At 41.2% G+C, this 13,905-nt stretch overlaps 1 protein-coding gene across 1 annotated transcript; it reads right to left on the bottom strand.

Moving 5' to 3' along the window:
• Positions 1 to 320: 320 nt before the first annotated feature.
• Positions 321 to 7,881, bottom strand: FAM210B (family with sequence similarity 210 member B). Its single transcript, XM_062009260.1, has 3 exons — positions 7,670 to 7,881; positions 4,480 to 4,652; positions 321 to 3,058 (listed from the first exon to the last, which is right to left on the bottom strand). The coding sequence occupies exons 1-3, from the start codon at positions 7,829 to 7,831 to the stop codon at positions 2,842 to 2,844; spliced, it is 552 nt and encodes a 183-aa protein (XP_061865244.1). The 5' UTR covers positions 7,832 to 7,881; the 3' UTR covers positions 321 to 2,841.
• Between the last annotated feature and the right edge of the window lie 6,024 nt (positions 7,882 to 13,905).

The following is a 13,905-nucleotide window of genomic DNA, read 5'->3' on the forward strand; positions in this document are numbered from 1 at the left end:
TAGGTAGGGTCACTTACTGTTCTACACTCACCCCAGGATTACAAGGTAAGTACCAAATGTGTTGCTACTTTGTAGGCTTTCTACACCCATTAAAATCTAGGCTTGCTGCTGCTTTTTTTTTTTAAATGCAGTTTTTCAGAAGCAACATAGTCTGAAAGCACTTCTAAAACATCTGGAAAATACCATTATCAAATGGGTTATGTAACAGGAACTGAAGATCTAGTGTTATAAGACATTCCCTAAACTGTAGCTGAGGTCAGGCTGCTTGCCACCAAAATGTACAAATAAACCTTTTCCCCAGTAAAACACTTCAAGCAAACTAAGAGAAAGCAGTTTATTGTATTTCCATCATAAGACTTTAAGGTCATCTTCACTATTTTACAAGCCATTTAAAAAATGATCCTTTTACAAGCAAGGATTCTAGAGTTCAAAATATTCTCAAATTAATTTAAAATATTCTTTGCAAAAAAACTTCATCTAAAATTGCCAGTAGTTCATTCAACCATGTTTATCTGAAAAGGTAAGCTGAATTCTGGTCATAACTTAAATGAACTTGTTTCTTTACTGCAAGACAATTTCTAGTTAGTGCTGGTGATTTAACTGTTTAGGTGCATTTGCTTTAGTGATTCCTGCTTTACAGAAAGATTTGAAAAAAAAGATTGACTTGTACTTTTCTGTTAATTTAGAACAGCCCTTCCTTAAGGAACAAGGTATTTGAAACTTACACTCTAATTAGAGCTGGCTCAGACAGCAGCAAGCTGAAGCTGGTATAGTGGACAAGCTGCCAGCTTCAGTAGCTATGAAAGGAAAAATCCAGGTTGTGTTTGTTTTTGAACAAGCAGCTACTCTGTGAACTTGACAGCCCTTCCTCCTTCCACACAGGGGTAAGTGAAGCAGCAGAGCATGCCTTGCTGGTAGTGACCCAGCTGACACCTCCTCTGTAAGCAGGACAGAGTGCAAGGCTGACTCTCAGCATGCCCTAAGGTTGGTATTTTGAGCAGTGTTTTAACTATGTAAAGCATCTTTACCTAAGCCATGTATGGGCTATGTATTGTACATCCTCTAATGTGTACCTGCTCCCTGCTGCAACCACTTCTAGCTTAAAACACTAAACTCTCAGCTGGGCTGAAAATCCCCTGAGCCCAAGCCCCTGTCTTCAAGTGGCAGTCTCTGGTATCAGTTTGCTTCCCCAAGTCAGAGAAAATAAACTACCTCTCTTGGAGAGAATCTTTGTTATCAACAAAACAGTAATACAGAGGTACAAAGATATGTGTGGCTAAGTTATCTTCCTAAAACACAACCTGTGCTTGCTCACTCATGAACCTGAGGCTCCTCCATGCACCTCACCAGCCTATGGGCTGGCCTTTCTGAACGGAAAAGGAATTACGGTGCAATTTCATGTTACAGGTGAAGAGAGTTATGAGAAAAGAAATTACTTGCTCATCCTTCCTCCCTCAGCTACCTCTCATACTAACTAAATGATTACTTCTGAAATCAATTTCAGAAAAGTAGGCTGCTTAGAAGGGTAACTTCCTGCTGTTCTACTTTAATCAGATTCCTGTATGAAAAGGTCTGTATCAGAGCCACCTTGGCATAATGGTAAGCACAAAGAGACAATATAAAAAAACCAGACCTGGAAGAAGGAGCACATCCAAAAGACTGCTAGATCTGGCTCAAGCTCTCTCACAGAAGTCTTAAGTCTGAAATTCAGGTTGACCACAGCACGTTATAACTGACTCTCTAGTTTTGGGATCCAGTGTTTAGGTTAACTGAAGCATTATGTGACTATATGCATGTGCAACTACATTCTAGTAGGAATAGTGTCCAAATAAGGAAATTAAAAACACCTGTAACTGGTACATTCAGCATGGTCACACAAAAGCACAGGAATGGTTCTTGAGAAGCTATGAATTGTAGTGTCTGGACTTCAGGTGCAGATTTGAGTTTCATCCACAGGAGCAGAAAACTGCTAGGGTTAGTTTTCAGATTAAAAACCATGTCTCTAGTACATTAAAAAACCCATAGATACCTTGCCTCTGACTTGCTGATCTTTGGAATATGTTTACACAGGAGGTAATGTTGGTTACACTGATTTCAGTAGACTCAGGACTCCTTATGAGTCTATAAGCATAAAAAAATTAAAAGTCAAGGACTTCAGTAAGGCCAGTTCCTAGCCTAGAAATAAAGCACATTTTCAAACAATACAAGCTTGGAAACATGGAAGCACCACATAGGAGCTGTAGCTTCAGCACAGTGCATTGCCTCTTGTAAAACATTTATCATTGCAATAATTAAGTGTCCAGGTACTTCCACTTCAGCCTGTGTTGTACTGCAGGATGGGTCATACTAAATGCCTTTTATAACAAAAAAAATCCACCCACCTACCAGCTTAGATTCCAATATATACACTTAACAAAAGAACTATTCTTAGAGTGGGATACTGTTATTATTGAGGATCTCACCATTTCCTATCTATGCAGTAATAAACTAATGCTGTCAATCTATTTGGGCAAGATGAAAATTAAGGTCCCAAAAGCTAGATTATAAAGACCCAGAACTGTGTGTTTTAAAGACACTACTCATTATCAAGCATTTATGTTACCTCTTTCAGTAGAGAACAGACACCATTTTAATGTGATTTTCTAGAGAAGAGGTGGCAATAGGGAGAAAAGATAAGGACAGCACTTTTCACAGCTTAACATTTACCTGAAAGAACAGGTAAGAAATGCAAGAGGAGGTCAGCATTAACATGAATCCAAAGAAATCTTTCAAATAAATTTAGCATTATGAAAAGCTACATGGGTACAGAGCATTTAAAAAATAAAAACCAGTCAGAAATCATCATGGATTTGGGGCAGGAGGTTTGAAGAAACCAATCTTCCGGCAGTAGCGGACAATAAATGGCACAGAAACTATTGTGATGCTGATTCGAACTGGAGCAAACAATTTGTGAATAGCATATGCCAGCACAAAGGTGCTTGTACCAGCAGCCATTTTAGATTGCAACGATGATTCACTGAAACCAAGTTTGAAGAGAACTGCAGTCATATCCACACCACTGGGGAAAAAGAAAACAAGATTTCTTTAGTTTATCTTAAGGTTGCACACTAAAAAATAAGAAGTGCTGTTATTTTATAGAAATGTAACACAGCACACTTCCAACTCTAGAATTTATGTTCAAATTAGATGTTGGTAAATAATAGAAACAAGGAATTATTTCAGCAGGAACAGCTTCAGTTACATCTGTAGCAACAACAGATGCAGTATTTTCAGATGCACTTTTTCCCCTTAAATTGACAAGCTCCTTGTGAAGTCAAACATGGACTTACTTTTACAACTGTATAGCTGCAGCATGTGCATGGAGAATACTCAGAGCCATGCTCAACCTTGGGAGATAAAATAATCTATTGCTCTACTTTTGATTTGAAAAAAAAAAAAGAGATTTGTGTGTTTGTGAATGACTCTTCCTGAAATTTACAATGAAGCCTATTCTATGTCTTGATGAAATGTATCACATATACATTAACCCAAGTAAGGTACCTGTTAGAGTGTTCTAACAGAGGAGTACAATGCTGTTAAAATTACGAGGATCTTATTTAAAATCTAGCAAGTGAAGGAAGAATTATGGATCTCAAATAAGTAGTAGCCACCTAATCCACCATTTTAATTCTCTACAGACAACAGCTTTTATCAAATTTGGAATAGTTTTACAAAAGAAGTTGCTAGTGTAACTTCCTCCCCCTTCATTGCTATTACAATATCTTGTGACTGGCAGATAAATCGTACCTGAAGGAAAAAATTTTCATGGTCACCCTGTGCCACAATGTAGGAAAAAAGAGAAAACAGGCATCCACATATTCCCTCTGAAGTCAGGAGTAATTGGCAGAGTATCTTTGAGAAACAGCGCTTTCCTGTCTCCTCAGTTGAAATACTTCATGCTCAACAGGCATATTTATAACTGATATACTCCCACCAGAAGCCATATACACAATATCCCACCTGACTCTTCACTGTCATTTAGTATTTTCTTTTTTAATCTAATCCTGTTTTAGTGGCTGTTGCCTTCTGCAGCTGAACTGCAGAAACTGACTTCAACACCCGGAAAAATAACTTTATCTCTAAGCTCCAGTACTTTTGTATGGCTCTATCTCTACAGACCATACTACTGTTTGAGAACAAAAGATATCTCTACTAAGCAAAAATAAATTCCCTCTTCTGGTTAGTTTGCTGCAGTCTGTGCTGTTTTCACCTGCCCACTATGAATCCTGAACCTATGCAAAAAGACCATGTAATGTCTATCTTCTCTCATGCCTGATGATCCATTTCTGGATTCATTTGTACTCCAAATTCAGGAGATTACTGTGTATAGATCAAGCAGGCATACAGTACATGTCTCCTTCCAGAAATAAGGATGATGGAAAGATATTTTTCTTGGTTAAACCTTTACCTAGAGGCTACAGACAACTTTACAAACCTCACCTTGACACAGCCAGGTAGAAGATTCCTAGAGATACTAATGAAATTCCAACATGGAATGAAACCCCTATGGCACCATATTCTTTAAAAACTTGCTTCAGCTGCTGGGATTTGTTTGGCTTCTTGTCCTCCCCACTGGGATCCGTGGCTGACTTTTCAGGGAATCCACCTGCATCCTAAAGAGAAGCCAAAAGTATTTATTAGCATTAAGCATAATATCATATTCCAGACAGCTAACAATGAAAGAAGTGGCTTGCATAAAATGCTGTTCAGAATGCTTTGGGAAGACAGCAGCACACTTTTGCTCTTTCACATCAGGACAGCAGATGCCTGTGGCAGAGCCAGAGCTGCTTGAGAGATGAGACTAAAGTGCTAAAGAGCTTTGCTTCCACCCACTGCTCAGCTTCATACAGCGAATTTCTCTCACAGCTCTTTGTTCAAGGGCTAAGCAGCTAATGACACTGGAAGCCAACATGATACCACATTGATGCTGACTTTCTAACATTTAACTTCCTATAAATCACACTCTGTACATCGACTGAAAAAAAAAAAGGAAGAACCAGGGAACTGCTACTGTTGATAGGAATGAGTAATATTGTTGCCATGGTGTAGACCATATGCTATACAGACATGCCAGTGCTAGAATAAAAAGCCTAACTTCACTGGAAATGTTTGTCACAGTAAAATTTACTGTCATCTTTTTATCTAGGTAAATTTAAAACACAGAACTTCATACTAAAATATAGTCCAAACCGATCTAACAATGGTAATGGAGGCAAAGAAAAGCATATAGACAGCCCTTGGATACCTCCCTAAACTTGCCATAGAACAAATACCAACTGGACAAGGAAAGTATTTCCACAAAGACCCCAGGACTTTAATTATTAGTGACTGGTTGTCAGAAAAAATTAGAAAAGTCTTTTGTTTTCAGCTGAATTCAGCAGCAGCTGTGAAATAGGACAGCTGGACTAAAGGCCACTGCTGCCTGCAGGACAGGTAGAGCTACTGAGTGCCTGGCACCATTTTGTCCAGGCAGATCAGTTTTGAGGCTCATAAACGGGAAGAAAAATAATTTTGATTAATCCTTGGATTTGAGAGATTATAAACTAGGATACAAGGCAAAACACATGGTGTTTTGTATGACGAACTGGCTTTAATCTGTCATTTTAATTAACCATACAACACTTCCCCCCCCCCCCCCCCCCCCGAGTTTGCTACTGTTTTTCTCTTCTTTAATAATAATTTGAATTAGTTTGTGTTTAATTTTTACAGGAATTCATCCTTCTTCATAAATATGTATTTAGGAACTTGTGTAACTCAAATAATTATCATTCTTGTATATTTAAAATTTTCAAACATAATGATGTTGGATTTTTTGACCATGAACCAAAGCAATATTTGAATAGAAACTGAAACTTGATTATGAAAAAACATGTCTATCAGAAAAAGAAATCCTTTCTTGTTTAAATCAAGCATTTTGAATGCTAGAAGAGAAATGAGGAGAAAAAAAAAGTCGTATATTTATTTATTTTTAAACCAGCTGATAAAGCAAAAGAATCGATTCACAGATCATCTAATCACTTTCAGACACTGGAAGTAATTATATTCCAAACATGTCTGTAGTACATGGCTGCTACTTCACCATGTTTCAGAACTTATTCTCAGTTTTATTATGCGAAAGTGTGGGTGGAGGTGGAGAGGAGGGAAGAAAGCTGTTTTAACTCCCAGTCTGTAAAATCTAAATGCCAAGTTACTGAATGGAACCAGCTGAACAAACTGAACAAAATAATCTCACAACACTTTCTGCCAAAAGCTGTCCTAACAATGCAATTGATACCACATACTTAAGTGAAGAATACTCATTTATTCAACAGTGTGTTTTTCTTAGAAGCCAAGCATGGTTTGAATTATATTTTCAGACGTAATAGCTTAGATATTTAATAGCTTATGAATTTTTCATCCAAAGAAAGATGATTATTATCTGCTTGGAGTCAAACATGAAGATTTTCTTCAGATAGCTGCCATGAAAACAGGAGCAGATATCTCCAGAGCTAAGCCTCAGAGGAACTTTGGGTCTTATAGCCACACTTCCAAGCGTGAAGGGCTAAAAACTAGTTTGTTCTCATTATCCACGTATGTTTCAGTTCACTCATCCTCTCAGGCTTACATGCCAGGCAATTTCTGAACGGTAACAAAACAAGATGTTAAAGAAGTATCACTTCAGCAGATATTATTTGGACTACCCAAACGGATCCCGTTCTGAAAAAATGTGCAATTTAGCAGATCAAGCTGCCTATTTTCCATATCATTTTGCTACATTTTTTCTGCTAGAAAGCCAAGTTTATTCACATCATTTAGGTAGACATTCAGCTTCTGGATAAACTGCGGCATGAAAACCAATCTGAAACATCATGTTATGCTTCATAACAAGGCTACAGAAATTAACCTGAAAATTAAGCTGTAGAAATTGAAATGTAAATGAGGCATTGCATGGAAAGCTCACATTCAGTGTCTTGGCACAAGCAGCTGTAAAGCAGGTCCCTGTCTCCTACAGAAATCCAGCATGAACATGATTTATTAATCTACTGCAGTGTAAAAACCAGTTATGTGCAGGGCCTTCATTTGCTTCTCTCCCCGAGCCGACTGAAATTTAAAAATTAAACAATGAATGGTACGAATGCATTAAATTTTTTCCTCCTCATCTCCTAGGAAAAAAACAGTGAAAATGAACTGAAGTTGGAAAGCACCGTGAACCACAAGATGAACTGGGTGCAGGTTTGCATTTTATCTATTAGATTAAGGCACAAAGTCGGGCCCAACCCCCGCCACTCTCAGGGGTTGAAACCCACGCTACTTTCAGAAAACTCCTTCAGCCACCACCACCAGGAGCACCCGGACTTCTCCGTGAATTACGGAGACCCCCTTTTTTTAATCCACGACTCACTGGAAAGGCTCAGACTCTGCAGCTGCCAGGGGAAACACACACATAACTCCCACACCCGTCCCGGGGAGCGGTGTGGTGGTGTGGGGCAGCTGAACCGCTCAGCTTAAAGACAATCCCAAAAGCACTTCCAGGCCAGGAAGACTCGTGCTTTAATCAAACCTACGCGTCGGTCCTCACCCAGACATCTCCCTCCCACAGCGCGGTACCTCACGGGGGGCTCCCAAACACCGCTCCCCACCTCTCACCTACCTTGACAGAGCTGCCGGCGGCAGATCGCAGCGTTACCAGGGGTAACGGCGGGCTGAGGCGAGCCCAGGCGAGGCGGGGAACGGCGGCAAGCGGGAGCCGGCACGGGGGGCTGCGCGGGACCGCCGGCGGCCGCAGCGGGCCCAGGCGCACCAGGCGGTACATAGCAACGGCGCAGCCCCAACTCTGAGCGCCGAGCGGGGCGGGAGAACAGACCTGACAAGCCGAACATCCGCCCCACCCGGCGGCGGGCGCCCTCCTCCTTAAAGGGGCAGCGTCTCCTAAGGAGACGCTGCCCCTTTAAGGAGGAGGGCGCCCGCTGCCGGCCGGGCTGGTGTTGCAGGTGTCTGCCCGCTGAGGGGGCGCGAGCGTTGCGCGCTTTTTGCTGTGAGGGGAAAAAGGTCTCTGAGGGGAAAGAAGTCTGTGAGGGCGGTGTGTTACCGCTTGTGACATCTGTATCACACCATACAGAAGCGACTTCCTAATAATAACTAATGTGTGTAACTAACTATCGCTGGTATAGGCTCAAATCTCAGATGCCTATGTCTGGCCCGGCCATGCCGTTGTGTTGAGTTTTCTGTTCGTCTCCCAGACTGAATGAATGTTGGTTGGTTTGAGGGTAAGAATGGAAGGAAGGAATAGACACTCAGCTTGTACTTCGCAAGTACAAGCCTGGAGACAGCCAGAGAAGACAAGCAAACTGGGGTCTTCACAAGCTGTTTTGGATAAACCTTATCTGACTATGCTTTTTGTGACTTGCTAGCAGGAAGCAAGCTGGTATGACAGTAATATCAGTGTATATACAGCTTCAGAGTCAGAAATAGATGCACTTGTTAGAGAGGTTGACAAGTGGAAAACTGGGTGCTTTAGGTAAAGCAGCAAATACCATCCTACCAAGACATATCAACTGGTTAAAACCCCTCCAGCACCCTTCTTGGAGGGAGCTGTAGGAGTACACAGTAGCTTTCTGGTATAGCAGCTTTCTGGTAGAGCCTTCCAGGTATCTGGCTAAGGGGAGAGAATTGCCTTTTGGGTACCCACAGTGGTGTTCAGGGCTGGAGGGGAGGTGATGCTCAGCATTTTTCAGAGTGCTCCTGAAGTCTGCCTGTATGTTAAAGTGAAGAGATGCTTAAAGTGTCACTGCTGCTGCAGTTCTGGTGCATGGGCTCACAATACAGGCAGTTTATTTAATTACTTACTTTATCTTGAAGAATTCTCATAACTTGCCAAGACAGAGCTTTTCCATTCCCAAAGGGTCTGCAAGCACAGAGTTTTACCAGCCCCAAAGGGTTCACAAACACAGAGCTGTTGTTTCCAAATGGTTCATAGCATCTCTGAGACCAGAAGAAACCTTCCAACAAACACTGAAAAGGTCTTGCATATATGGCCTTGTTTCTATATTAAAACTACACAGGAAAAGTAGGAATTAAAAATACCATTGAAGTACAAGATCACTGTGGGAGAACTGTAGATTGGTGGGGAGAATATTCTTGGGAGGTGAATCCCAGTGCCGATGGGAGCTCTGTTTCAACACTAAAGCTTTGGTTAATGGAAAACACCTATCCACATTGGGTAATATACAGTATCAGCATATAACCATGGAGATTTCCAGACCTTTTGTGGTGTTTCAACTGTTAGATGTTAATGGTATAGAACATGTTTTAATACCTACAAGTTGACCTACTGTCCTGCACAATGCCAAGGCTTCTCAGTTATCTGCAGTTGCTGCAGTTTTCTGAAATGATGGCTTCTTGCCATCCCAGACGAGGCTACTCACTGCAGGGGAAGGGGTACATACTACATGACTATGTTAATGTACTGAAACAATGCATCTAAATGCTAAGCTCCATCAAGAAAACACTTCTCTTTTCTTAGTTGCTAAGCATTTCCTCTTCAGGCATATTGTTTTTGTAGTGATGCAAGCATACAGGGCTGAGCACAATAGGGGAACTGTGTCAGATAAATAGGAGGTTTTCCCTCCGGAAGAGTGTGCAGTTTAGGAGCACAAGCTGGAACTGTAAAGGACAACACTGAATGATACAATGCTGAAGCAGCATGGTGAGTGGCTCTTGTTAAGTGCAACACATCACAGGACAGATGGGTTCGAAGGAGTATTTCGGAGGAAGAGAGAGCGAGCTTTGCATATGTTAAAATAGAGCCTCTTCTGGGCATAATAAACAGCACTACAAGTTCTGGGGTTTTACACTTGCTTTAGTTCATGCTTCTTAAATCTAGTCTCTCTCTGAATGCCTTGTAGAAGAATAGTTTCTTGGAACACAGTTTCACATATTTATTACTGTTCTGCAGCAATTTGCTAATGTGACTATACATCAGCAGCACCTGAGTAGACAGATGGTATTAACATGGCAATGCTGGAATCATAGCACACTACATTCTTGTCATTTTTTTTGCTGAATTCTAAAAAAATCCCAGGAGTTAATTCTGGTCTTGTTAAAGAGAATGTCAGTCAAGTTCCACTGGCATGGGCCACCACTGGGCTCTGCACTGGACAAGTCCTTGTATTTGTCTGGCAGATCCATTAATGCCATTACATGACAGAGAGCACAGAGCTGCTCTCCTGTGGCATATGTGTTATGCTGCTGCTGGATGTCTAGAAATCCTGGGCCAGTACAGAAAAGAGCAGGAGGTCAGTTAATGAGGCATAAAAGCATTAGGGTTATCAGTTTTATAGGTACAGTCTGGCTGTCTGCTGTCTTCAAAGTGCTAGTGGGAGATTTTGCTTAGAAGTAGGAAGGAAAAATACGATAAACATCACTGAAAAACAAGCAAGCACTTGCAAACTTGAGCAAAGAGACTGATCCTCACCTCACACAGCCTCCTTTCAGGTAGATGTAGAGAGTGAGAAGGTCTCCTCTCAGCCTTCTCTTCTCTAGACTCTTATCCAAGTTCCCTTGGCCACTCCTTATCAGACTTGTGCTCCAGACCTTTCCCCAGCTTTGCTGCCCAACTCTGGACACACTCCAGCACCTCATTGTCCCTCTTTTAGAGAGACCCAAAACTGAGCACAGTATTCGAAATGTGGCCTCCTCAGTGCCAAGTACAGAGGGATAATCACTGCCCTGGTCCTGCTGGTCATACTATTTCTGATGCAAGCCAGGACGCCATTGGCCTTCTTGGCCATCTGGGCACACTGCTGGCTCGTTCAGTTACTGTCAATCAACCTCCAGCTCCTTTTCTGCAGGACAGCTTTCCAGACACTTTGCCCCAAACTTGTAGTATGGCCTGAGGTGGTTGTGACTCAAGTATAGGACCTGGCACTGAACCTTGTTGGACCTCATACAGCCTCAGCCCATTGATCCAATCTGTCTAGATCCCTCTGTAGAGCCTTCTTACCTTCAAGCAGATCAACATTCCCACCCAACTTGGTGTTGTCTGTGAACTGCATGAGGGTGCACTTGATCCCCTAGACCAGATCATTGATAAAGATATTAAACAAAACTGGCCCCAACGCTGAGCCCCAGGGAACACCACTAGTGACTGTCTGTCCAACTGGATTTAGCTTCATTCACCATAACTCTTTGAGCCTCTGTGAGTCAGTTTTTTATCCAGCAAAGAGTATGCCTGTCAAAGCCCCAAGCAGCCAGTTTCTCCAGGAGAATGCTGTGGGAAACAGTGACGAAGGCTTTACTAAAGTTGAGGTAAACAACATCCACGGCCTTTCCCTCATCCACTGAGTCACCTTGCTATACAGGGAGATCAAGTTAGTCAAGCAGGACCTGCCCTTCATAAACCTGTGGCTGGATTTGATCACTTGCTTATCCCATACATGCACTTGATCTACTGCATTTGTGTCCTGTCTGAACCATAGCTTCATCTCTCATCCTGTTGCTATGTATGTTTTCTATTATTTTCCTTTTGTAATTTTCTAACAGCTAGATAGTGCTGTTCTGATGTTGTGTTGTTTGTGTTAGTATTGCATAATTACTGCTTATCTTCAGTAAGAGTAAAGCTGAGAATTAAGATGAGAAATTGCCTAAGAGACAGTAAGTAAAATGTCACCAGAAGATGCGTTTGGATTCCTGAGAGGCAAAGACTTTTCTGTAATGACCATTCTTGTATAATTTATCAGAAATGTTTGTCATACTTTTATCAGAACATTTGTAGTAAAGTAGTGTTGGGGATACCATTTATCAAGATATCTATTATAAACCCATTACATCACACTTTCCCTTACATAGTTTAACTTTTTGAAGTAAAAATCTTTCTTGGTTCTACAGTGCTGTAGGAACAGTGACAGAAGGCCAATGACATCCTGGGATGCATCAAGAAGAGTGTGGCCAGCAGGTCAAGGGAGGTTCTTCTCCCTCTCTACTCGGCCCTGGTGAGGCCTCATCTGGAGTCCTGTGTCCAGTTCTGGACTCCTCAGCTCAAGAGGGACAGGGAAGTGCTGGAGAGAGTCCAGCGCAGGGCCACCAAGATGATCAGGGGACCGGAGCATCTTTCATACGAGGAAAGGCTGAAGGAACTGGGGCTGTTTTAATCTGGAGATGAGGAGGCTGAGGGGAGATCTTATTAACATTTATAAATATCTAAAGGGTGGATATCAGGAGGTTGGGACATCCTTTTTTTCAATTGTAGCTGGCAACAGGACAAGGGGTGATGGGATGAAGCTGGAACACAAAAAGTTCCACTTAAATATAAGAAAAACTTATTTCACAGTGAGGGTGAGGGAGCCCTGGCACAGGCTGCCCAGAGGGGTTGTGGAGGCTCCTTCCTTGGAGGTCTTCAAGACCCACCTGGACGAGTTCCTATGTGATCTGATCTAGGTGACCCTGCTTCTGCAGGGGGGGATTGGAATAGATGATCTCTAAAGGTCCCTTCCAACCCCTACCATTCTATGATTCTATGATTCTATGAACTGAAGAAAGCTATAACATGCCATTTCTGTAACTAGAACTCTACATTGCAGAATTGTTCCCTCTGTGGTTTGCCAGGATTGAAAGCTGAGTACTGCCACTGGTGCTTGTGGGGCCCTGCAATGAGCTAGTTCAGGAATTGAGTTCATTTATAAGGATAAATATGATTAGCAATTCAGTAGCAACTTAACTTTTAATAATGTTGTTGCCAAACTACAATGATGTTTTGATGATGAAGAAATCTTAGAAGTCTTTTATCTTTTACAAATTGCATGAGAAAAAATTCATTACCCATTTTTCAAATAATGTCATCTACAAATACTCAGGGATTGTGAATGTGATCATTCCAAAATATAATCCTTTCTAATTGACAAGTAGCAATTGATTCCTGTGTGAGAGTGGGAGGCAATTGCTTATGCATGATGGAAGCTGTGTAATTTAGTATTATTAAAAATGTAGTAATGCCATATACATAGATATAATAAGAGAAGTTGTGAACTGTTCATGAACCATGTTCAGAAAAGTAGCCAAGATAATTTTTTTTATATTATAGTAAATTAAGAGCATGGCATGTGAACTACTTTTGAGTAGCCTAGTACTTAGTACATTGGCTTTTTGACACCATGTTCCAAAGGTGTTTGACTTACGAAGATGAGATAATGTGGGTAGTCAATAAGATGAACATGAATTAAAATTATATCAGGAAAGGAAGGGAAAGAAATTTTATTTCCTTGAAATTGAAATTTGTGTCTGTGCAAAGTGTAACACAATACCTGTTTGTTATTTGAGGCATCCATATGCAGTTCATAAACATATTTAGGAGGAAATTTCTGTGTTATTAATGCTCAAGTACATACAGTTATCTTTCAGGGACATCTTCCTTCTCCAGCAAAACCAGAGGAAAATCATTAAAACTTGGTATCAAGTATTCAAATGGGAGAAGACTGCACTGCTAGGATAGCTAAATCCAAAGGAAGCCAGTCCAGATATTTTTTTCTGTTAGGGTAAGATAAATCTCCAAGTAGGACAACTAAGGAGGAATAATTTGCTGGAGGAGGAATAATTTACCTGAAAATCCTTAAAGAATGTGGTTGTTGTGGTCCTGTTTCATGTCAGTAACCTGGAGATGTGTGGGAATTTCCATTGCAGAGCTCTGGTTTTCTGAGCAAGGGGATCCATGGCTTCAACCCAAAACCTTCTAAAAGATAATCTGGCAGTTTATGTGCTGACTTGTGAGAGCCTCTGCACAAAGATGAATTTCCCCCTGCTAAGCAGATCTTGCTCTTTAACTTCCTAGTTTTGTTGAGCAAAAAGAGGTGCAAAATAAAAAGAGGAGAAAATAGAAGTGAAAACATTGGCATT

The sequence above is a fragment of the Colius striatus genome, chromosome 16, assembly GCF_028858725.1.
Source record: "Colius striatus isolate bColStr4 chromosome 16, bColStr4.1.hap1, whole genome shotgun sequence".
In the NCBI taxonomy this organism is placed as follows: domain Eukaryota; kingdom Metazoa; phylum Chordata; class Aves; order Coliiformes; family Coliidae; genus Colius; species Colius striatus.

Coding starts and splice junctions, on each gene's coding strand:
- FAM210B (XM_062009260.1), bottom strand. CDS start 7,831: ATGTACCGCCTGGTGCGCCTGGGCCCGCTGCGGCCGCCGGCGGTCCCG. Junction 4,653..7,669: donor CCGCCGGCAGCTCTGTCAAG/GTAGGTGAGAGG, acceptor GCTTCTCTTTAG/GATGCAGGTGGATTCCCTGA. Junction 3,059..4,479: donor TTCTACCTGGCTGTGTCAAG/GTGAGGTTTGTA, acceptor CTTTTTCCCCAG/TGGTGTGGATATGACTGCAG.